This window comes from Echiichthys vipera, assembly GCF_963691815.1.
Source record: "Echiichthys vipera genome assembly, chromosome: 2".
Lineage (NCBI taxonomy): Eukaryota > Metazoa > Chordata > Actinopteri > Perciformes > Trachinidae > Echiichthys > Echiichthys vipera.
This window is the reverse complement of record NC_139827.1, coordinates 31,652,913-31,679,049: the sequence shown is the minus strand read 5'-3', so window position 1 is coordinate 31,679,049 and position 26,137 is coordinate 31,652,913. Positions and strand designations below refer to the sequence as shown.

General features: G+C 42.4%; 1 protein-coding gene across 1 annotated transcript in view; it reads right to left on the bottom strand.

Annotated features, from left to right (window-relative positions):
* The window catches only part of sorcs3a (sortilin related VPS10 domain containing receptor 3a), a gene marked incomplete at both ends in the record, with an annotated part of 290,454 nt that overhangs the window by 169,090 nt on the left and 95,227 nt on the right, over positions 1 to 26,137 (bottom strand). The window contains one exon of the mRNA XM_083937916.1: positions 11,275 to 11,342. Within this exon, the coding sequence (XP_083794042.1) occupies positions 11,275 to 11,342 (68 nt within the window). The remainder of the gene's footprint in view (positions 1 to 11,274; positions 11,343 to 26,137) is intronic.

Sequence of the window (26,137 nt, the reverse complement as noted above, 5' to 3'; positions counted from 1 at the left end):
TGACAAAACACTTGGAATTGAAACAATATATGACTCATAGTTGTTTGAACAGAAAAAAAAAAATAAGGTAAAAAGCACACAAAACTACTGCTGCATAGGCTTGTTCTGCACTAACTACAAATATGTCAAATTCATTCAGTAATAGGAGGGGAATACAACCGGACTTTGTTGTTGGTATTAATTTACCCACATCTGAATACCTTCAAATGCATATAGGGTTGTCATATTTGATACATTTTCATCTACAGAGGGACAATACTCCAGAGGCCGGATGAGACAGGATGAACAACTTTGAAGAATTGTTTTGCTGAGTTGATACATTGTCAACAACGAATAGCTCGCGTTCATTTATTTTCTCTCTACCGTGCACATACGAAGGCTCCGTTGAAAATTATGCACAGACTGACTGATCGGCTTTCATTGTTTAAGGTCAGGATGTTCATTAAAATTGACGGACTGACTGGGCGATACTTTGAGGTGTTGCCACTGTCTTGACCTTTTCAAAAAAAGGCAGCGCTAGACTTGCCATTTGGGACGTTGGAAGTGATAAACATTCTCTCCAACTGCTCCTCTTCAAACCCTATCAGAGCTGTGATCTCAATTAGCCAGCAACAAAAAGGCAAATCACGAACTGGAGCTGACATGAGACAGCCAGGTTTCTCAGCACCGCTACAGTTGAGCTGATTCAAGAAAACGTCTGCTTCAATAAATAGTGCTATAGTTAGCCTTTAATCTCTTGCTTGTTTTTTTTATTCCTCTGTCAATTTTCCTTCCTTCAGCTACTTGTCTTACATACACAATCCTGCATTTCCTCAGACACTGATATGTTGGAAAGTCAAGCTTTGATGGACAGCTCCTCCCCTCACTCTAGCTTTGTGCGTGAGTGACAGGGCTGGGAGTTCTGCCAATAGCGCTGATATTCAACCACAGTGATGGCCCTGTTCGCACACCCTGGATAAATTACCTCACCTGATTACGTCTTCCCTACAGAGTGAAACTGCCATGGTGCATTTAACTCTTGTGATTCCAATTATCACTTCTTTATGTGCATAAAACCTGTGTAGCAGAGAATAATACTTTTGAGGATGTTGTTGCCTTGCTTTAAATGTACTCCTTGGGTCATATTTTTGTGGGCGTTTGTGGGCGTTCAAAACACTGTAACTTTCAGTGTTATCAGATGGGGGCTTTGCCCTGACCTGAATTGCCCTTTGTCCTTTCATTTATTTTTTTGATGTCTTATGTAACTAGTTCAGGTCCCATATGTGTGCTAGCGGCAGCCGATTATTGACCACCAAAGCTGCTTCATCAAGTACTGCCACGCTGTATTCGTCTTCAGACCCCATTTAATCATTAAAACCTGAATGAAAACCTCTCACATGAAGGCTTGTCTAAAGGAGATCTCAATGTCAATAAAACCTTTGACTTGTGACTTGCTTTTAGTGTAGATGTATTGATTTTAACATATTAACATATAGCCTCATGTCAAGACAAGGGCACTAGCTTTGTTAAACTATATATCCATCCATCTATCTATCTATCTATCTATCTATCTATCTATCTATCTATCTATCTATCTATCTATCTATCTATCTATCTATCTATCTATCTATCTATCTATCTATCTATCTATCTATCAGTGTTAGAATAAAGCCTTGTGTACATGACCATACATCTGTTCAGACAAATATATTTGTCTTGCAGCGATTGTTTCAAGATATATGTGGGTAATTTGAGACTAGATATTTTTTACTTTTACTTTTTACTTTCTTTTTTAGTGATGAGCAATTGAAGCTTCATTCAACTATATGAAGAATTTTCTTTCCACTAAATGGAGCTCTTTGTTCAACAAAGGGTTTAAAACACAATGAATCACCATTCATTAAACTTTTTTCTTTAAGCCAAGAGCTCCATCTAATGGGCTCAGAAAATGAATAAAGTGGTTCATGAAGCCTCGTTTGCCCTTCACTACTTGTTAAAATGTGGCCGTAACTGGGACATCCAAGTGAAAAGATTTTAACTTCAACACATACTGTATGATCCTGGTTTCTGATTGTTACTTAGCTGTATAGATAAAGAGAGAAAATATTTTTGTGTTTGGAAAGACAAGGACAGGTTAGAAATGCATATAGTAGACGCTTATCACAAAACAATAAATAAATTATGAATAAGTTTGTCCTTATATTATCTATAGTGTCTGCAGCTAAAACAGCTGTGTTCTGCAGAATATCAGAGTACAGCATTTTCTTTGCATTTATTCAAATACCAAAACACTACTCTGCTTTGGCCTCGGGGTCGACATTACACAGCAGCTGTCTTAGTGTCAAAAATGGCAAGAAGTCACTTTGGCACAGCTTATCATTGTGAAACTAATGCTTCAAGCTGAGGGCAGAGTGAGCAAACTTGAGAAGTGCAAATGTTTTGTGCTTTGAAGGACTGTCATCTTGATAATCTCAAAGAAAAAATGCAGATGCAATACTGTTGCTCTCTCTTTGGATAAATGGATCTGTTGGTGTTTAAACCAGTAATTGTATACTCCAGTACGGAGCAGCACCGCTGGAGATAAGGAGTCGTGACAAGTAAATTTGAACTCAATCAATCAAATATAGGATTGAATGTCTTTTGAGTGGTAAACAAACAAGCCACTCTTACTCTGTTTTTCTCCAAAAAACAAATGCTGCACCTCTGTCTTCTAGTTACCTATCCCCGTTGTTGGGCAAAAATCCATTATAATCTTTCATCATATTGTAATTCCAGTGTTCTGAGAGAAAATAAGACTTCTTCAGGCTTAAAAAAAAAAAAAGTAGCCGAGAGAGAGAGAATTGCTCTAGGCTCAGGACAGAGAGTGAGGGCGTACTTACACTGTCCTTCTGGCCGGGGCCAAAACCGTTTTTTCAGCTAAAGCCTAGTACCTTTAAGCAGTGTGAGTGCACCCGTTCCGCGCATAACAAGCCGTCCACGGCCCGCTTGAAAGAGGTGGGCTTTAGCGGAGCCGTTTGCACATGTATGAGCACGAGCGTGCGCACGTGTACGAGCACGAGCACGAGCCCTAGGGCAGTAGCGTTATGTCCGCCTGTTCTGACATGTAAATAGAAGGACGGACCATGCGAGGACATTTAACAATTTCTGGCTCCCATGTTGGTTCTGGTGAACTTTTTAGTCAAAGGTGCCCTCACCTTTACAACTTTACGCGGTCGCAGAGGGAAACGAGCCGGTGCGCTCGTGCGCCTTCGCCAGAGGGGAAGACGCACGCCGCTACCTGGAATATTTCTCTCCAACGTGCGCTCACTGGGCAATAAAATGGACGAACTTTAGCTTCTGTTGAGGAGAGACAAGGACTTCAATTCATCCTCTCTTTTGTTCTTCACCGAGTCATGGCTGTGTGAGAACATCCCGGACTCTGCGCTACAGCTGGATGGATTCCAGCTTCACAGAGCGGACCGTGACACGCGACTCTCTGGCACAACAGCTGGTGCAACGACGTAACGGTGATACAACGGCACTGTTCTCCCCTCCTGGAAACTTTTATTATTAACTGCAAACCCTTCATCCCGCTTCCTTCATTCTGGTCGGTGTTTACATTCCACCGGAGGCCAACGTGCAGGACGCACAGCGCACGCTCACCGACCAGATACTGGAAGTGGAGCGGACCAACCCGGAATCCTTAGTTATTGTCCTCGGGGATTTTAACAAAGGTAACCTCAGTCACGAATTGCCCAAATACAGACAGTTTATAAAATGTGCAACCTGGGAGGGAGCGCTCTGGATCACTGTTACGCAACAGTCAGTAACGCCTATCACGCCGTCACCCGCGCTGCACTGGGACACTCTGAACACAACATGGTCCACCTGATTCCTGCCTACTGACCAAGACTAAGGGCGTACTCACACTGTCCTTCTGGCCGGGGCCAAAACCGTTTTTTCAGCTAAAGCCTAGTACCTCTAAGCAGTGTGAGTGCACCCGTTCCGCGCATAACTGCGGCCAGCGGGCCGTCCACGGCCAGGAGGGACCATGCACGGACATTTAACAACAACAACAATGGTGAAAGGTTCAAGTTGGTGTGATGCGGAGGTGTCTTACTGCAGATTTGGTCGGATGAAAAGATTCAAAAACAGTCGACAAGACGCACAAAAACTCAGAGGTCTACGGAAAGATTTGTAAACAAAGCCACACACACGCGATCAATGCGTGTGACGTGTGATGGCGTATGGACAGCAAGAAGCATTGGCCGGCCCTGGCAGTGTGAGTACAAACAGGGCTGGGGCGCGGGGGAGAGGGAGGGGGGACAAGTACCCTAAAGCCCGGGTCGCGGTGCGGAAGGACAGTGTGAGTACGCTCTAAATCTCTCTAAACCTGTGGTGAGGACATCAAAGAAGTGGACCAGTGAAGCTGCAGAGGACTTAAAGGTGTGTCTGGACTGTACTGACTGGGATGTTTTCAGGACTGCTTCTACCAGTCTGGATGAGTACACAGAAGCTGTGACCTCATACAGTAGCTTCTGTGAGGACTGCTGTGTACCAACACGCACCAGGGTGACTTATAACAATGACAAGCCCTGGTTCACACCCAGACTGCGACAGTTGAGGTCTGACAAGGAAAGGGCTTTCAAAAGTGGCAACAGAGCAGAGTACATAGAGGCCAAGTACAGGTTTAGCAGGGCGGTGAGGGACGCTAAACAGCTGTACTCCAAGAAGCTCCAACATCAGTTCTCCTCTAACGACTCTGCCTCTGTCTGGAGGGGGCTCAGGCAGATCACCAACTACAAGCCAAGAGCCCCCCCTGCTGCTAACGATCAACGCCTTGCCAACAACCTCAACGACTTCTACTGCCGCTTTGAAGATCACCTGGACAGTACTCACAACACCCCACACCACACTACCCACCAGCTCCAGCCCATCAGCCCTTCTCCCCCCACCACCACAATAGAGACTGTAAACCTCTTACCTCCACAGCTGCCCCTCCCCACCTCCCCTCCACCGACACCTCTGTCTGTCCTTGAGAGAGACGTTAACAGGCTCTTCAAGAGACAGAACCCCCGCAAAGCTGCTGGGCCAGATTCCGTGTCGCCATCCTGCCTGAAGCACTGTGCAGACCAGATGTCTCCTCTGTTCACGGACATCTTCAACACCTCACTGGAGACATGCCATGTGCCAGCTTGCTTCAAGGCCTCCACCATCATACCAGTCCCCAAAAAACCAGGACCCACTGGATTAAACGACTACAGACCTGTTGCCCCTGGTTTTGTCCCACCTCAAATCCATCACAGACTCACTCCTGGACCCCCTGCAGTTTGCCTACAGAGCCAACAGGTCTGTAGACGATGCTGTTAACATGGCCACACACTTCATCCTCCAGCATCTGGACTACGTCAGGATCCTGTTTGTGGACTTCAGCTCTGCATTCAACACAATCATCCCGGCTCGTCTGCAGGACAAGCTCTCTCGACTCAACGTGCCCGACTCCACCTGCAGGTGGATCACTGACTTCCTGACGGACAGGAAGTAGCACGTGAGGCTGGGAAGCCTGACCTCGGACTCCAGGACGATCAGCACCGGCTCTCCGCAGGGCTGTGTTCTTTCTCCCCTGCTCTTCTCCCTGTACACTAACAACTGCACCTCCAGTCACCAGTCCGTCAACCTCCTTAAGTTCGCGGATGACACCACCCTCATTGGACTCATCTCTGGTGGGGATGAGTCTGCCTACAGATGGGAGATTGACTATCTGGTGACTTGGTGCAGGGAGAACAACCTGGAGCTCAATGCTTCGAAAACAGTGGAGATGACTATAGACTTCAGAAAGAGCACAGCCCCACCCTCCCCCATCATCCTGTGTGACTCTTCAGTGGACACTGTGGAGTCCTTCCGCTTCCTGGGCACCATCATCTCCCAGGACCTCAGGTGGGAGCCAAACATCAGCTCCCTCATCAAGAAGGCTCAGCAGAGGATGTACTTCCTGAGGCAGCTGAAGAAGTTCAATCTACTGCGGACAATGCTGGTCCACTTCTACACTGCCATCATCGAGTCCATCCTCACCTCCTCCATCACCGTCTGGTACGCTGCTGCCTCTGCCAAGGACAGGCGCAGACTGCAGCGTATCATACGTTCTGCAGAAAGGTGATTGGCTGCAACCTCCCTTCTCTCCCAGAACTCTACTCTTCAAGGACCCTGAGGAGAGTAAGGAAGATAGCTGCTGATCCCTCCCACCCTGGACACTATCTGTTTGAACCTCTCCCCTCTGGCCGGAGGACCAAAACCTCCCGCCACAAGAACAGTTTCTTCCCCTCTGCCATCAGGCTTTGGAATTCTGTTAAAGACACTTAACGGTCATTCGTTATATTAACGACATCTGGAACTCATACGTTACCCAAATCACAGGTGTTTTTTTAACTTTAACAGTTACTAAGCTGTATGATTGGAACATCACTGTTGGCTATTGTGCAGTTACCTGAGAGAACCCAATTGCCCCAAACAATGGACCATTTCAAATATGTAAACATAAACATTCTAAAACAGTCCTGGGGCCTGTTTCACAAAGCAGGTTTAGTGAAAACTCTGAGTATGTTAACCCTGAAATGAGGGAAACTCTGAGTTTTCTGTTTCACAAAGGGAGGTAACTCAAACCAGAGACAGAGGGGTAACTCTAGCCTGTTTCACAAAGAGAGGTAACTTAGAGCGTGATCACACTATCCTTTTGGCCGCGGCCAAAACCGGTTTTTCAGCTAAAGTCTAGTACCTTTAAGTAGTGTGAGCGCACCCGCTCCGCGCTCAACTGGGGCCAGCTGGACCTCCACGGCCCGCTTGAAATAGGTGGGCTTTAGCGGAGCCGTTTGCACATGTACGAGCACGAGCGTGCGCACGTGTATGCGCACGAGCACGAGCCCTACGGCAGTAGCGTTATGTCCGCCTGTTCGGACATGTAAATAGAAGGACGGACCATGCGCGGACATTTAACAACAACAACAATGGTGGTGAAAGGTTCATGTTGGTGTGGTGCGGAGGTGGAGTGTTTACTGCAGATTTGGTCGGATGAAAATATTCAAAAACAGTCGACAAGACGCACAAAAACTCCGAGGTCTACGGAAAGATCTGGAAACAAAGCCACACACACGCGATCAATGCGTGTGACGTGTTACGGCTTGAAGGCGTATGGACAGCAAGAAGCATTGGCCGAGGCCCAGGTAGTGTGAGTACAAACGGGGCTGGGGCGCGGGGGGGAGAGGGAGGGGGGACAAGTACCCTAAAGTCCGGGTCTCGGTCCGGGAGGATAGTGTGAGCGCGCCCTTAGCCTCTCGGTCAGTTACCATGGTAACATGCTCTCTAAAACTAACCTGGTCGGGACCAGGTTTTTCTCAGCAAACCTTGAGTTTCTCTCTGTCTCCGCCCTCTTTCAGCCACACACGGTGTTTGATTTCCTCATTCATTCAGTCAGCACGCGAATTTTGGCTTAGTATAGTTCCGTCTGTTTTTTCAGAAAATCACTGCAAACATCAGTCATTAGAAGTTATATTAGGTGGTGACTATTTCACTACCATGGCGTGTCCTTCTGATAACAATCCCGTGGATGAAGCTGCAGCATTACTGCGCAGAGAATTAAATATTCGTCGGGAGATGATTATCAAACTATTGATTATAGATGTTCTTGCATTTCCAGGCAATTCTCTTTTTGAGCGGTACCGTTTCATGTCACAGCAGATATTCTGTGTTGCGCTGCGTTTTTTTTGCAAACGGGAGTTTTTGTATACAACGTATAAAAGTCATTCAGTAGGCCTACCTTAGAAGTTATATTAAGTGGTGAATATTTACACTACCATGGCATGTCCTTTTGATAACGATCCCGTGAATGAAGGTGACGCATTTCGCAAAGAGAATTAAATATTCGTCGGGAGAGGATTATCAGACCGCGCATAGACGTCCTTAATATACTGCAGCCATAATTACAAAATGAATGAAATGGATCTTTTGAGCAAGTTGAATGTATTTGACTTAGCGTTTCTAAATATAATTCCAGCTTTTCTTGCAATTCATAGGTTCAAAAGTGTGTGCTTTTAATTGGGTTACCGGTATATAAACTACTCCTATATAGCCTTCTGATCCAGAATATCACCTATAATGCGAGGGGGCTGTTTCATGTCACAGTCCATCTCATCCCTCCTTACATTTCCAACATTAACAACCAGTAATGCTCTCATATCACAGCAGATATTGTGTGTTGCGCTGCGTTTTTTTTGCAAATGGGAGTTTTTTATACAACATTGATATGTTGTATAAAAAACAGCCACTTACGGTAATATTTACTTTAAGATGTAAAACATGCTCAAAATGAGGCGTCACCATGAGACTGTGCTGAGGTTTTACCTGTTTGAAAAATGTTTTTATGTTTCATCTTAAGCTGCGCTTCGCCCCCGCGGGGTTGCACTTAAATTAAATAAACTAATAGGCTCCCACTCAAGCAGTTTCCCCTGTGATATTACTGTGATTGCAACAGGACTACATTTAAACTTATGCACTGACCCGAGCAGCAATGTTCTCCTGCACCGTCTCCCTCTCTTTTGCCGCTGCAGCGGTGTAAACCTGCTCAAACTCACTGTATGAGCGCATTCATATTTACAGTTGCGGTGGTAGCGTAGCCCTTCGCTTCCCCGTTGCCATGGTGACTCGTCGAATCAGGGCTCCATTGATGCTGTCTGTTTTTACTTGTGGTGCACGCGCTTAACTCCAGGTCAAACTACTCTGAGTTGATCAACCTAACGCAAATCTGCTGTTCTGGAACCGAAAACTCAGAGTTTCCTATCTCAGAGTAGATCAACTCAGAGTTCAGGGTTAAACTCAGAGTTTTTTTAACCTGCTTTGTGAAACAGGCCCCTAGTGTATTTCTTGTTGCAGTGTTTGTGAAAGGCATCAACTGACAGGAAGTTCCATCAGCTAACTTCCTCATGTCATTCACATTCACTGCAACAGGAAAAACACTGCAAAAGGGAAATACACTAGGACTGTTTCAGAATGTTCATGTTCAAGATTCAAGATTCAAGAAGCTTTATTTATCCCGAGGGAAATTATTGTGCAACAGTTTCATACAAAGGCGGAAAAGGATCAGAGTAACAATAAGCATAAAAACATAAATCAAATCAAAATAAAGCTAACGTCAGATAAATCAGATAAATCAAGCAATGAACCAAGTGTGACAGAGTGCAACAGATGTCGTGGTTAAGCGTAGGTATATACAATATACAACAATACGCAGCGTGCAGTTTAGCAGCAGATTGAAATAAAATAAGTACAAACTAAATAAGTGAGAAGGAGCGATAAGTTATAAGTTTACATCTTTGAAAAGGTCCATACACTGTTTCCCTAAAAAACCTGGCCAAATCATATCTGGGAGCATGCAGCCATGTGTGTGGCAGCATCCTTAAAACTCAGACAAAGAAATAACTGTATTCATGTCATACAATCCACAATTTGAACCCGAGTGACACGTAGTTTAATCAGAAACGTGATCAATCCTCTTCTGTAGTTTGTTGTTACTCTTAACAAGCACACTCGTTGTTTCAGCAGTGTGTGCATCTGTATGTGTTTAATTTATTCCTTGCAGGGGTGGGGAAGAGGAGTACATCAGATAATATGCCAGTACAAGAGCATGGCAAACAGCATCCTCCACACTGAGTGACCCTGTCTGACCGAGCATGACTCTAGAACACACTGTTTTCAGCACCAGAGGAGCAGATGAGGAAACAACACAGATTGGAAAAAGGTGGAAAAGAAACTGAAGGTTCAAATGTACAAAAAAACTGAATGAGATGGCAAAACAGAGAGGAAGAAGTCCTAGGATTTGTTTTAAAGGTTTACAACAGTGGGCCAGGTCAGATTCTGTTAGTTGTCAGTTTGTCAGTATTGAGTAATTAACTCAATAATTTTCTATACCAGTGGCGATTGCTCTAAGACTGCAAGGGAAGCTCAGCTTCCCGTAAAATGTCACCCTATAAAAAAAAAAAAGTGGTGAAATATATACTGCTGTGTACATTTCATTGACTAAATACGCGCTAGAAAGCCTTCATCTTTTGTTCAGAATCAGCTACTTATAACAGGTAACCGGAGCAACTTCCTTCTCATTCATCCCCACAGCTCCACAGAGCTTTACACAGTCGGAGGCTCAGCTTCTACTGATTTCATGGGGAAGCGTAGAGCAGGTTGATTCACTGTAGCCAAACTAGAAGGTCATTGGATAAATGCTGGGCTTTGTCCCGCCCATCGGAAGCTCAGCGTCTCTGGGGGTCTATGGGACAGTGGGCTGGCCCGGACGCTCGGCTTCTGCATGATGATTGGATGCACTGTCTGAGGCGGAATCTTTTTTTTTTGATTGACAGCTAAATAAGCAAATCGGTGTTCTTGAAGAATAAACATCCAGCGGAACATTTTCCAAGTTTTTATGCCGTTGTTCTGAACTGAGCCGGAGGCTTTACCGATCCCCAGCCACTTTGTCTTTGTTAAAAATGACTAGTGTTGTGTTTGGCGACTCTGTTCTGTCACTCTGTGGTTTCTTGCCCCAACGAGCAGAGGCAGCTACGGAGCTTCTCCCCCCGTCACGATCACTCACACTCACATGCGGTCACACATCACAGTAGCCTGGCGCAGCAGCTCCAGCTGGGCCAAGGCCGTTTAAGCAGCCCAGCTCTGCTGGCCATTGAGAAGTCACTGGTCAAGTCCCTGGAAAAGACGCCTAGTTGGTACGACAAGGTCACAGCTCCTTTTCTTGAAAAGGAATATAGGGTTGAATTTACATATAAATAAACAAACACATTATGATACAGGCCAGAAAAATGACTCTCCTCCTTGACAGACCAGCAGCTGCCACTGTTCTATACCATGTGTTTCAAAATGATATGATGTCCGCATCTGATAGGACGGAAGTATTGAAGCTATAAAAAAAGCATATCTACAACCTACTCGGCTGCAAAGATGAAACAACGGGTGTTGATGTGGGGTCAGTGACTTTTTCTGTACAAGCACTGTGTGTGTATGCTCATTTTAAAATACGAAAAAACAATTCTTTGTGACTACTATTGTATCAAAGTACAAAATTCTAGTATCATGAAAACCTTAGCCATCAGTCCCTGGAGCAACAGTATAATAAACTGACTTGTCAATTAGTCAAAACGTCAAGCCAATCAAAGGATCGCTGTGCAAGGCTAAATATACCCTTTAGCAATCCAAGCAGCATGAAAGTATTCAAAGAGATCGACTTGTAAATATTTTATGAATTTAAATCTCCTTTGTACTCACCTCCATAGAGTGCTCTCAGTGACGCTACCAATATGAAAGTCGTACAGCTTGGTTAGGATCAGGATCACCTGTAAAGAGAGGAAAATGTGCCATTACACTATCTGTATAAGGGATTAAAAGTAGTGAATTCTTCACAGCAGCAGAATCTTGACCGACATCAAATGCCAAAGAATATCAACAGGTCTAATACCAGAATTTAGGATCTTCCCCAAGTGAAAGAGCTCTAAGTATCTTTGGGTCTTGAAGTGAGGGTATGATGGTACCATAGACTGTATAAAAAATGGACGTAGCCTCTCCGCCGGGGCCCTTTTTCTAACCTTGATCCAATCATATTTGTCTCTGGGAGCCGCCATCTTGTCAGACTTTGACTCCTCCTCATTTCCTCTTACCAAAAAAGGGCATTGATGTGACGTTGGGGGGAGGGAGATACGTCTGTCTTAGCTCCACCGCCAGGTAGCTAGGCTATCAGAACACATTACTAGATAAACAGGAGTGGGAGTCCTGTGTCTCTAGTGGAAACTACACCAGCTTGATATGAAATAAAGTTTGGAGAAAAAAAAACACCGGCTGGGCGAGTTGAGTAAAGGCAGTCAGTCTAGTGGAAAACACACTGGCTCAGGGAGTGAAGTGCAGCCAGCATTTATGATCTATGATTTAAACTGATATTTAACACAGTACCATGCCCATAGACTGTGAGGGTCTGCTCACACTGTCCTCCCGGACCACGACCCGGACTTTAGGGTACTTGTCCCCCCTCCCTCTCCCCCCCGCGCCCCAGCCCCGTTTGTACTCACACTGCAAGGGCCTCGGCCAATACTTCTTGCTGTCCATACGCCATCAAGCCGTATAACGTCACACGCATTGATCGCGTGTGTGTGGCTTTGTTTACAAATCTTTCCATAGACCTCGGAGTTTTTGTGCGTCTTGTCGACTGTTTTTGAATATTTTCATCCGACCAAATCTGCAGTAAACACTCCACCTCCGCACCACACCAACGTTAACCTTTCACCACCATTGTTGTTGTTGTTAAATGTCCGCGCATGGTCCGTCCTTCTATTTACATGTCCGAACAGGCGGACATAACGCTACTGCCGTAGGGCTCGTGCTCGTACACGTGCGCACACTCGTGCTCGTACATGTGCAAACTGCTCCGCTAAAGCCCACCTCTTTCAAGCGGGCCGTGGACGGTCCGCTGGCCGCAGTTGAGCGCGGAGCGGGTGCACTCACATGGCTTAAAGGTACTAGACTTTAGCTGAAAAAACGGTTTTGGCCGCGGCCAAAAGGACAGTGTGATCACGCCCTGAAACACCGACCCTCACGGCCCGAATCCTCCCGCTGCTCCAGATTAGCATCTAGTGTATGTGTCATAGATATCAGGCTGTATTGCAAGTCATTATGCAAGTGAGGCTATTTAACTAGCATAACAAAGCTAACCTTAACTCGGTGTGTTCCTAAACCATCTGTTTTTATAGTTAATCGAAGAGCAAACTATCTTCTCACTTATAGTAACACCTCCACACGAATGACCGCAGTCCAGGTCGAGATGACAGAGTTAGAATGCTAATCCTGACAACTAGCCTCCGGGATGAAGGTGAGGGCCAGAGGCTAGCTGTCACTCAAGAGGCCGCACCCCTAATTATTAATTTTAACCTCCAATAAAATATAACCTAGCCTGTTACACCCTCCTAAGTGTTGTCATGGAGATATGACCTAAACATACAGATGAGAATGTTTTTGTAGATGGATCTTAAATAGGTTTAATTATGCTGTGAAAATGGCCTGTTTAATATGGGGGTCATTGAGGAATTGGCCTAGTGGACACTCTGAGAACTGCAGTTTTTGGCACTTCTGTATTGGATCAACCAGAAACCTGCTGTGGTAGGGGGCCTGGATGGAACACAAAATCAATTGGTGGATTTGTGCTTCAGCAGCTGATGATGATGTACTGGGCTGCTGTTACCACAGAGCCTGGAGCTCTCTATACTGGTTGACCTAACCTTCAACTTTTAAGTACCCAAACTGCACTTATGAGCTTTGAGAAATGGCTGAAAGAATGAGATCAGTGATACAAGTGAGTAATGGTTTACCATGTTGGGGGGTAATGCTTTGCATAATTAGTATTAGTATTAGTATTAGAATCCAACGCTGTTGTACCACTTTGAAACCAAGTTTTTCTCTTGATGGAGCACGCTGCCATCCTTGACCCTATGGAAAAGCCTGATCCAACAGTCTCTGTGTTCACTGCTTTGGTGTCTGCTCTCTGATAATCAGCAGGCGAGGCACTTTGATAAGCACTGTGCAAGTCCTCAGTGCAAACAACAAGACACGAAGGCCAAGTCTGCCATGACAGGATCAGTGGTCAGCTGTGATCCTCAATCCTGGAGTGCAAGAGGGATGAGAGGTAATACACTTTACTAAGGGGGGGATTTTTTTACACTCAACTACCTGGTTACATCAACGACTGATATCACAGAATGCAGTCAGAGGTGTATGAAGAAATTAGTTGAGCAAATTTGAAAACACAGGAAAGTGCTCACGTGCACATTATTTAATATTCACGGCATACTTGACCTGAGCTCATTGGGAATTTTTACATAATAGATGCTATTTTACTCCGTCAGTCCATGTTTTGTTAGCTGTACTGTTTTCCTTCCCTGCCTAAATGACTGCTGCTCTTCCTCATTAGCATCCATGTCTCTCTTTAGCATTTCCCTTCCCGCAAAAATCTTATGCTTGTTTAAAGCAACCTGACAAGCTTGACTTGAGTCATTTGACTGGGAGGGGATGCAGGAGGTGTGGCCTTGACTCTTCTGACAGGCATCAGCAATGAGGGCTAGATGAGAAGAAACAAAATCTCTGTACAGACTGGAAAAGAATCAGTGCACTGGCATCCCCGTCCTCCTCCAGTACTCATGCCCTTGTGAAGCTATGAGGCCCGCAGATTTCCAGGACCTTTCCACCTCTAGCTGAGCCTCACTATCCCCAAAAGCCCTTTGAACAGGCCAGCCACTCACCAGGGCCCCTTGGGTGGTGCTTGTGGGAACATGTGCCACATGCCCAAGGGATCCTCCTACTAAGATTGTGAACATGTCTCAGGCCAAGCAAGATGTGCAGTGCTATAGAAAGGACAATGTTGAATAATATCAAAATGGATTATTGCCATGCGGCAGAAGCACATAAAGAAAACTGGATCTACGCGTGTATGTGTGTGTGTTTTGGGGTACATATTTGTTGGAAGTGCATATGTGCCATGCCACTGCATAAATGAGGGTGTCTCAAAGAAAGAGTGTGTGTGTGGGTGTGTGTGTGTGTGTGGTCCTGCGGGTTTTTCCTGTCAGAGATGTGTGGTCTCCTCTGCTAGGAGGATGACATAAGCAGACACGAGTCATCTCATCCCCACATGAGATCTGAATTTAAAATTTTACATTAAAAAACAGGCCACCAGCTGAAGAACAAAGAAACTGCTTTTCCCCTTGAAATTCTTCTTCAGAAAATCTTATAAATGTGTCTCAAAAATCTATTTTCAGCCAACCTTAAAAGCCTTCTTTAGAGAATATTTAATGCATAAAGCCACAGACCTGAATGAATAGGGTTGGGGATTTTAAGGAACATCAGGCAGATACTGTTTACTTGGATGTTCAGCAGACAGTGAGTGTAATGAAAGGATGAAACTGCAACACACTTTAAAAAAAGACACCTTATTTTTAGCACAACTAAATGTCCAACTGAAGACCAAGTGAAAGTGCCAAATGCAGTTTTGAATATTGGTTCAGCTCGCACCGTGCTAATGACATCGCTAATGACTTTTCTGAGAACATTGTTCAACTCTTTGCAGGGGAGTAGTTTAATTGTGACCCCAAGGGCAGTCACCTTAGATGTCAGGTAACAGAACATGGCAGGATAGGAAGGCAATTGAATTAAAGTTGCTTTCCACGAACAGCAGTGGATGAATGGGTGGATTCATGCTGTACGACAGCTCATTCTCATTCCCAGGGTGTCAAATACTGCTGCTTTGTCACTGCCCTCAGCATTTGATACCGACACACAAGGCACTTAGTTCGGGGACCATATGAACCAATACCAGTACCAGTACCAAAAGGTAATTTTTCTGGTACTTTTTTCTCTCTGTAATGACAAAAAAATAACCACAAGATGGTACCTCATTATGTGGAGCACACAGGTACAGGTAATACAAATTATGGTCTGACAGAATGATGTCTGAAAATGTATATAAAGTGTTTTTTTATTTTATAAATTAAATTATGAAGAAGAAAAGTTTCATTGCAGTATCTGCATGATGATGGAAAAGCAAATGCTGCTGGTTGGTTTCCAGTGGGGCTAGCAAGCTAGTAATGTGTAGTTTTCCTCATTAAACTGATCCTAAGTGCTAAATAAAATTTCTACTACCCTGCTACTCTGCTACCCAGTTGGCAAGTGATGCCAAGGGGTCCTGACAAAAATGTGATGAGTTGGGATGTGGACAGGTTGGAATGTAAAAGCTAACAGCATTAACAACCATAACATAACTTTACTGCAGTGTATGTAACAGAAAAGGAGAGGATGGCAGAAGATTAATCAGATTAACCATGTCTCCCCTATGCAATATTTACATAATTCTCTTAACTAATGCTGCTTCATATTTAATTTCAATCTATTCAAATGGCTCACGTAGCATCAAAGTGACCGATCAATGCAAAACCGAACTTGGACCCAAACTTCTCATATACAGCCCCTCAGACACTTTGTAATTTAGCTCAAACTATTTCAAAGACACCCACTTTGTACACTGCCTTCTGAACAAAAGAGCTCTCTGTGCCTTTGATTGCAAAATGTCATGGTACTCCAGTAGTGACAGTCTCATACACAACAGAAAACAAGCTTTTAGTAGTCTGCAAACAAATGTCAGGATAGTCAACACCAAAATGGCAGATGGAACTGATCGTTATCTAGAAGTGATTAAGCCTCTCACTAGCATGTCAACAGCTGAGCAATTACCTTGTCAATTGGTAAGAGCTGTTTATGCGATACAATGACAACTGGTGACGATAGAGCCACCATCAAAGCAAGGCAAAAACACTGAATCCTTTCACATAATTTAGAAAATGAAGCCCCTGACATTATGATAAGTGGATAAATACAGAGAAGTTTTCGATTAACTGTATGGATGACAAATGGAGACAAATGGAGAGATGGAACAAAGAGGGTAGTCTGGTCTACCAGGTGTAGAGTGTCTGAATAAAGCCTGACAACTGGCACTTGTTGTTTCTCCTCCCCTTTCACTACCTCTGCAATCAGGCTTAGGGCTGCCCGAGACAATTGCAATTGTTTTAAAGAAATACGAACAAGTCAGATTGTTTTTTCCCCTATCCCAGAATGATGAGCCAATGTAGCCAATGCAATGCAAGATTACAAAGAGGGGGACAACAATAAAGAGTATTCGACACACAAGACAGGTGATTGGTCGGCCGGATCTGTACAGTAAATGAAACAGTCAGTAATAGAACAACGGAATAGCAGATCCCCATTAGTCTTGAAAGGTTAATGAGCCACTAATCAATATCTTTTACAATGGATCAAATAAGGCACTGGTTGTGGTGAAAAATCCACAGAAAATGATCACACGATGTTGCAATTCCTCTAATCATTATTTCTCACCTCTTTTCAGTCATATTAATGTTTTCTGGACCTTAACTAATTAACTATTGCAGCTGCAGCAGATAACCGCTTTCATTTAAAAATAATTGATATAGCTCCAAATGACACAAAACAGTGAGCGTTAGCAGCTGGTCTACATTACTAGACCTATCTCCACAGCCCTCTGTCAGCGCTGGAGAAAAGTTGCTGCACAAGTTATCATTCTCTGACAGGAAAACAACCTTCTAGCTTGTTTGTATTTCTGGATGAAGCAACAATGTCCTTACAAAGTGGAAAGCAGCGATAGCAGAAGGGCCTGGCTTAATAACAACAGTTTACATCCAGTGAGTGAGATTAGCAGCTAGCTGGTGAAGATTGTCGACAATAAAGTAAGCTAAAGAGGCTGATTTATGGGTCATGAGTTTAATGGAGACTAAAACAGAGCTAAAAGGAGAGAACATGTTGGACTTACATTCACCTTGTGGACCGAAACACAATGAAAAATGTTGCTCTCTGTCTTTTGGATGAGTAACTAGCTAATAATGTTCTAACATAGTTACATAACATATTTTTAGGGTGTTAAAATGTCAGATGACGTTCTGTTCTGCTGCCTCCAAGTGCCGTGAAATTAAAGCAGTGGCTTAGTAACTTAACTTAAATAACAATGGCTTGATAGCTAACGTTAGTTAGTGTATTGTTACCTGAAAAAAATACCCGGAGAAATAATTAAAACAGTTTGTGCCTTTGGAAAGCAAATTGTACATAATGAATAATAATCAAGCCGCCCTCACTCCAACTCATCATATCTCTTTGTCAGGATGGTCCACTTGTCAACACATTGGGTAGTCCTGGGTGTCCAACTATTACGCTTCACTACGGTATCTATCTAAAATATGTGATGGATTCAAACAAATCTACGTGGTTAGGTTTAGGCAACAAAACAACTTGGTAAGGGTCAGGAAAAGATTGTGGGTCTGGTTAAAATAAGGGTGTTGAGTGAAGGGTATTATAACTACAGTGAGACATGGGACATGAATGGAAGACGAACCGCGGCCTCCTGGGTCAAAGTTCTATGTTTGCTTAACCCCAACCACCGACCTGACCTCTTCCCTACATGTACTTTATCACTTTTAATTGTGAAGCTCTTGCTCTGAGCATAATTATGCGGCTGATCGTGTCACAGTTGAAAGCTCGCTGCATTTTAAATATGCTCAAGGGCTGTGACAAAACTGCAGTATTTGAATGAAAAAGGGCTATAATACTGTTTCAAAATGAAAGCAAGTTTTAACTAAACTTTGAAGCTCTAAATAACTTGATAGCTAACGTTAGTTGGGCTAATTGATGTCAGCTAGTAACAGTACCTGGAGAAATTAATTAAAACTGCTGTCCCCTTGTAAAGCAAATTGTACATAATAACCAATGCACGTATGACACATCATCATATCAGGCCAAGAAGGAGCCACTGGGTAGTAATGCATGCTGAGACTAGCATTGTTTAGAGAACAATGAAAGATTGCCATTGGTAATCCTTCTATTATATCAAAGGAATCCTTCAAAATATTCAGTGTAGGAGAAATACTTCTAAGCAAATAGACACGTATATCATATGGTTTCATGCAGAGATGGTCACAAGTTGCTTTTTGCAAGTCCAAGTCCAGTCTCAAGTCTCTGAGGCTAAGTCCAAGTCAAGTCTCTGAGGCCAACGGCAAGTCCTAATCAAGTCTCTTTAATAAATAATAATATAGAGTTGGAATGCAAGTGTATTGTATAATTACACAATGCCCAATGAATGACTCCTTATAATCTATTGTTAATAAAGAAACTCTGCTGCTCCTATTACCTGGAACTAATTACAGACACACCTGAAACTCCAGGTCCTGCTCTCATTGGAGGATTTTAAGACATTTGATAATAACTTGGACGCAGACACATCTGGCTGTAGATATTTTGTACGATATATTCATGATTATGCTCGATTTTGATGTATATTTACTTTTTTCACTTGTTATTTGATATATTTTAATTGTATTATAGTTATTTTATATTGGCTGCTCATTATGTTTGTCAGAAACGTCATCAGTCGTGCTGCTTTCTGTCTCAGGACACTCTGAAAAAAGAGATTTTTAGAGTCAGTGAGCTCCTTTTTGTTAAATAAATATAAAGTCTAAAATTGAAGCTATCTTTGAGCTAACAGCGTTAGCTGCTTACTACAGTAACAGCAAGTCTTGAAGTCTACGGCCTAGGTTTATCATATTAGCCTCTGACTGTGGTAGATTTGTATGTGCCTCAATATAGGTCTCCATATGTCAAGGCTAAGATGTCAGGCAAAAGCACCACTGTACATGGACACATCATTTTCCACTTGTAAAGCTACAAAGTGAACTAATACAACTTGTTAGCCTTGAATGGATATATTCCTTCCTCGAGTACCACGGCTGATAACAAAGTCAGACAAGAACCCAAGGTTATAGTTAAAGCAACACTCTGATTGTTGCAATTAACTTATCAGTATTATGCGCGAATTAAATACATGTAATACTTGAGAGATGAAGGCCATCAGAGAATGAAAGGAAGTGAATTAAGATGTAAAATGAGTTTTCGTGTTTAAATGCTATACTGCAGCTGCTGGCGTGCTATAGTCCCAACAAGGCCACACCAGGGAGAAGACTGCAGTACTGTGCTCCTTCTGGACATCACTCCCTCTGCTCCCTTGAAGCGTCCTCCTTCCTTTTCTCTTTCTGTCACTCTGCCTCTTCACACTCACTCTCACGCTCTCTGTCTCCATCTTTCTATATCTGAATCAGTTCCCTCCTCCCAACCCCTCCTTCCTCGTATGCCTCCCTGGAGTGAAGTCCTCTCTCATTTATTGCATCCTTCATGTGTCTGTCTTTCCCTTGTTCCCTTTTTCTTGCCGGCCATGTCTCACCCCCCCATTATCTCACCAACTCTGGGTATTCCTCCCAACTGAAGCTCCTTTATCCCTGTTTATCTGAGTTTGTCTTTTCCTCTGCTCCTTGTACTAGTCTCCCTTCGTGTTTCATAGTGTTTTTGCAAACCTCTTATCTTTATTCTCTCAGCTCTATAAAAAATATCCCTCTAATGTGCCCCAACTTCTGCTCCTCACCTTCTCTCTGTCCTTTTTTTCTTCAGTTACTGTATCACTTCTCAATGCTTGTCTGTCTCCCTTCTTCTTTGACTTGTGTTTATGTATAGTTTTGTTTTCCCTCATCTCCATTCTCCATCTGTTTTGGTGTATTAAAGTAGTTTTATACTGACGGCATCCCCAATTAAAATCTTTTTTTGACTGTAGGTGATGTTGAACTACAATGAGGTATAAAGTAAATTGATATTTTATATATATATATACTGTTTTGTATTTCTGTTTTTCCAAATAAATAGTATATTGTATGTATATATTGTTGTTGTTATTATGTTGTTTGTATAGCTGGAGTTTGCGACTAAAATTATTTCCCCCTGGGATTATTAAAGTATTTCTGATTCTGATTCTGAAAGTAAGTGTACCTTCCATCTTTATTTCATCAGGAGTAATAAAATAATATCTTCCGTAGCTCTGGAGTAAAACTCTAAAATCAAAAGTAATGAATATAAGAAGTGCATGATCCAGGGCTTTTGAAACATGACCCATAATAGACTTAAACTTCTCTTTATTGATCCTTTGGGATGAACTCCCACAAGAAAATTGAATTTCAAGCAGCTTACAAAAACATGAGGGAGGTATATAAAAAAAAAAAAAAAATACAGTATAGAATAACCAATAAACTCTTAGCTAAATAAATACAGAAAGTAAACAGTATATACGGTAAACAATAAACTCTTAGTCAAATATATATGAGGTAGATGTAAGAATACAGGTCAAATAAAATTCACGGAAAGTTAAATCAGATAAGTTAGATGTAGAGGAAATGTGTAAGATAAAATATGTATGAATGTATATGACAGAAATTAGCAGTACGATTAAATGATTAAACTTAAGTGGTGGATAAAGTTATTGCACAAAAATGAAGAAGATACGTGTCCAGGTATGTAAGAGAAGATTATTAATTCAGTATTAAACCTATAGAAACTTAAGGATGTCACAGCCTCTTCTGTAGCAGTTTTGACCTACTTTATAAAATGTGTGTTTGTCTAACACTAGTCATCCAACTTTGTGTGTATGTGTGTGTGTGTGTGTGTGTGTGTGTGTGTGTGTGTGTGTGTGTGTGTGTGTGTGTGTGTGTGTGTGTGTATGTGTGTGTTCAATATCATTTTTTCACCACTGCTTTAGATCCAGGAAGTGTGCCTGAAGAGTGACTGTCCTTCACCCCTTAATGTGATCCCTAACCAAGACTGTAGGGACCTTCCCAAATATTAATAATAAACTATTTTTGTTGTGTTTGTTTTTGTTGTTAGGAATATAAGCTTGATGCACTATTTACTGTAAATGTTTTATATATATAAAAAAATATATCTTTGTCTAACACTAATCATCCAACTTTATGTAAGGCAAGGCAAATGTATTCGTGTTGCATCTTTCAAACACAAGGCAGTTCAAAGTGTTCTTAGAGAAACTCAAAACGAGTGACCTTCACTCTGGTTTTATTGAAGGACAGAACAGGTCTCAGCCAGAATGAGTCATTTGTGGTAGAAGCTAATAAAAAAGCCATGCAAAGTGAAAATACAGACTGTACGGACCTGCCCAAATATTAATAATAAACCATTTTTGTTTTGTTGACAATTTAGGACTATAAGCTTGCTGCACTAATTACTCTAACCTTTTATATAACAAAGAATATAATGGCTATGTGTAAAGTGAAAGGAGTTGCTCTTGACAAACCCACAGATAAATATCACTAAACAAATAAGAATTGTTTTCCACATCAAAAATCAAGTTACCTCAAATTGTCTAGACTTTCAATTCACAACATATGTGCACCAGAGGCTCCTGGCTTCCACGCCCATTGTGATTCCCAGTGCATTTGAAACAAAAGAACAATAAAAAGTTCACCAAAAAAAATGACGTTACAAATATAATCGTTTTAACCCCACACATGGTCTTTTCCTAACCCTTACAAGGTAACCCTAACCATTTTGAAGCCAGAAGATTGGCATTTTGGCTGTCACCATCTTGTCTTTTTCTGAAACTGACCATATTTGGACAAAGTGGCAGGACTGGGGAGGAGCACTAAGCAGCATCAGGCTGCACTCCGCTGTGGTTTAAATGACGCTGCACTAAGCTCTATGCTAAAAAGTGAAACTTCCAGTTTTTCAGTCAGCCGACGCGACTCATCAGTGCACTATTGCTGGCGTGTTAGCTGGGAGCTCCAGTCTCTGGCACTGTTCGTTGCAGTGACACAGAGCCGGTCGAAAAATTGCCAGCTTCCCTTAAGTTAAGTAAGCTTTGTTAGCAATGTGCAACTGAACGCTCACCAAGACATTTCAGGCGACCACAATGTTATCAACTTTGATGAGTGTAAACCTACTGTGAGAGGGTCATATTCTTAACACTTCAACAAAAAACAAGATCACGGCTATTTTAATACACACAGTGCCGAGGACATTCATTACCTAACCTCTACCCTGTCAATAGCACTGTCAATCACAAGGTGAGAAGACTGCAGTACTGTGCTCCTTCTGGACACCACTCACTCCACTCCCTTGCAGCTTCCTCCTTCCTTTTCTCTATCTGTCACTCACATAAAGATTTATAAAAATGTCACCTAAGGCCCTAAAATAGCAACACTTTTTCTATCAAGTTACTTCAGTTTAACTTTTACGTGACATATATAATTTCGGAGCAAAAGCTATTTATCATTGTCAAAGCAAGTGAAGTGGTATTCAAAAAAAGAGCTGGATGATCAATATGGTGCTATAAGGTGAGGTCAGTTGATAAACCAATCAAGTGAGCTGCATGGCAGGAGTGAGATTGTGAGAATATTTGCTTGATCACCTCAGCTGGACTTCTTGAAAGTGGGAGAAATAACTGTTCTAGCACACTGAGATAAACCTAATATTATCCCTCCCCAAAAAAGTTTTAGGCGCTTCCATTTCAAGGAAGCACACCCTATCCTACCTCAGCTTCAAAGACTTGAGATAGAAACGTTACCATAACAACCGCTGCCAGAAATTTTTGCAGAGCTCCAGCCACTCTGGATTCCCAGTCTCTAAAAGTCTAGAGAAATCCGCTGCTATCTTCTTCAGAGAGGATTAATAATTTGTCAAAAGTAAGGATATTCTGGCACAGATGATATGAAAATGCTGAAACGCAAGGCAACGTCAAAAGGAAATTGGAAAGTGATTTATTTTACTTCTACTACTTTTTGCTGCACTGCCATGAACTGGCTGCCTAAAGCAAAGCATGAGCTGCTAGGTGTAATGTTTGCAGCCATTTTGAATGATAGCAGTAGGCTGAGGGGTGATTCCTCTAAAAATAGCAGCTGCAGTCCTTCAGATATGAATCTGTATTTTACAGTAATTCTTGGCATTTGTTTCATCCTGCCTGAAGGACACCCTTGGAGTGTTTCCTGCATGAATACAGTTCCACAGTGTAAGATATCCTCCTCATTCCAACACCTAATTAGGCTTCTAACTCTAATAAAACTGCATTGTCTTAAACAAACAAAGGGAAAATGCTGCTCTTCTAAGTCTCCTAGTCTCCATTTGCATGGGCTATTTTAAGGCATTTCAAGTGCAAGCAGGACACCAGGCACAAAGATCTCCTATTTGCCCATTTTTTTCCCTTTCCCGTGGTGCATCTGTCTCTCCATCCAGAGGAAGTCAAGCGAAGTAAACACTATCTGGCTGGCCGTGGAGCCTGAACTGGGGGTTAGAGCATATCACAGCTCAAGCAAGGGTGCAACAAAAACAAAGAGTGTAGACTCCCTGACTTTACCCCATCATACTGTACGACACAGAGACGGATGAAAAAGTGGAAGCAGTGCAATTTTGTTGACACAGACCAGCCAGACATCACAGGGAAAAGAAAGAATACATCCCATCAAACACTGATTATTGAAAAGAAATAATGTGAAACTATAACAATATACTATATATTTGACGATAAAACAAAAGTGCAGCAAAGCAGTCGAGTTTTCTTTTTTACAGATTGTTCGCATCTTATCATTAACACATGGGAGGTTAATTTAGTGGGTGCTCGCAGTGGCAATCTGGGAGATGTTCAAAGAATTTCCATTTCTCTGAGGGAGCTACTGTATGTTTATATGTAACGCCTTGCATGTTATTGCATTGCATGAATTAGAGAAACACTATCTGCTTAATGGGACCATATGTTGAAAAATGGACTGAATCAGAATATCCCTGATAAGATGTCGTCCAATATAACCTGTAAGCATGTAAACAGTGACGTAAAGCTAGAGTTACAAGTTATCCTGCAGGAAAATTATTAATGATTAAGCTACAGTCCTAAAGGAAAGGTCTTAACAAATCAAAGCCCCTCCGGAAATTGAGCACCAATAAACACAACTCTGTGTGTGTGTGTGTGTGTGTGTGTGTGTGTGTGTGTGTGTGTGTGTGTGTGTGTGTGTGTGTGTGTGTGCGTGTGTGCATGTTGAGGCTAGTGGAGAGCCTGTGGATCTGCTTGAATACAGTATACTGTGTATGAAAACTCCCCTCATGTCATACTGAGCAGATTTCATTGTGTGTGATAATTCAGTACAAACACACACTGCATTGTTCAGGTTTATAGTCACCTCTGTCCAATTTAAATACAAGAACAGCCGAAATCAAATGAGGGTCAAAACCATGTGCAAAAAGGTAATGGAAAAGAAATTGCTACAAAATAATAACTCTTAATGTTTCATTAATTTGCATTGTTGCTTGACAGTAATAGTTTAGAGAGAGAGAGAGAGAGAGAGAGAGAGAGAGAGAGAGCTTTGTCACCTATAGTAGAAAAAACAGTCCAGTACCATCTAAAAATAAAGATTATCTCGCATCAGACAGGAAGATAAGAAGCCAAGTTTAATTTTCTCTAGATTCTCTACATACTGCCTAAAATGCTGGTATCAGTATTGATGAGTATGCAAGTTTATGCACTGATTCGTAATTATCTTGACTTAGCCCTGGGAAAATGAATAGTTTATTATTAACGTTCTTGTCCCATTATAACTGTCAAACTAAAATAAAACAAGTTATGGCATTCATTTATAGAGAATGTGTCACACGACAAAGATCCTCAGCCAGGAAACACTGGGCAAAGCTTGTATGTGCCAAAATCAACAGGCTACCAGTGTACCCCCCCCCCAAAAAACCTTTTGGATCTTTGAGAGAAAGTTATCAAAGCACCAGATGCCAAGATTCTCTCACTTTTATTTCCTGGTGGGTTAAAGTGGATGTAGTCAAAATACTGGGGAAAAAAACGTCTGGGCTGAGATTGCTCTAGCCAGATTTTGATTGACATTCTGAGGCTGAGCCAGGAATGAGTGCACACGGTGCCTCTGAACTGGCTAAACGGTAATGGGGCATGGTTGGCTCACAATCACCAGGGAGCGCTTTGGCTTCCGTGGGAGAACAGTGCTTGTCAGCAGTAACGTTAACCATATCCGACGGGATGACAGCTTTATTAGCAGGTAACGTTCGTATGTGCAAGTCATCAGTGATCAGCCAGAAAAGCGGGACATGAACACAAAGGGAGGGGCCAACAGTTTCAACAACGTGTTCTCATTCTCAGCTCATCAAATGCTGAGGCCAATGGGAGGGACTTGCATACACTCACATACACTCACATGCACGAGTGGCAGGAGAGGCTAATAAAACAGAGTACCGGTACATAGAAACTTGGATTAGAACATTCAAGGAGGAAGTGTTACTTTATTCTCTGCTCAGGATGCCATTCCATACTTCACTATATCTTGACATAGAAGATAGGTTTTTAAGGTTTTTAGGTAAAAATGTATTATTATTTTTTTGACAAAGCAGTAGGTTTTAGGGCCATTTGAATGAATTCAATGCCACAATCTTCAAATGTAAGATCGTGGATTGTACGCAAGACTCTCCACAACATGTCCTTACACCTTTCATGAGCACCCCTGTAAGTCATGACACCCTCACCTTACAGTTATGAACAGTCCATCAAGCGTGTAAACACCCACATCTTTAAACTCCACGCCCCCAACTTTCTTTTGAAATTTTACATTTTCCAAGCCCAAGCTGAAATAAATCAAGAAACCCAAAAAATACATTATACATCATATGTATAGTAGTATTCCTCATGAAT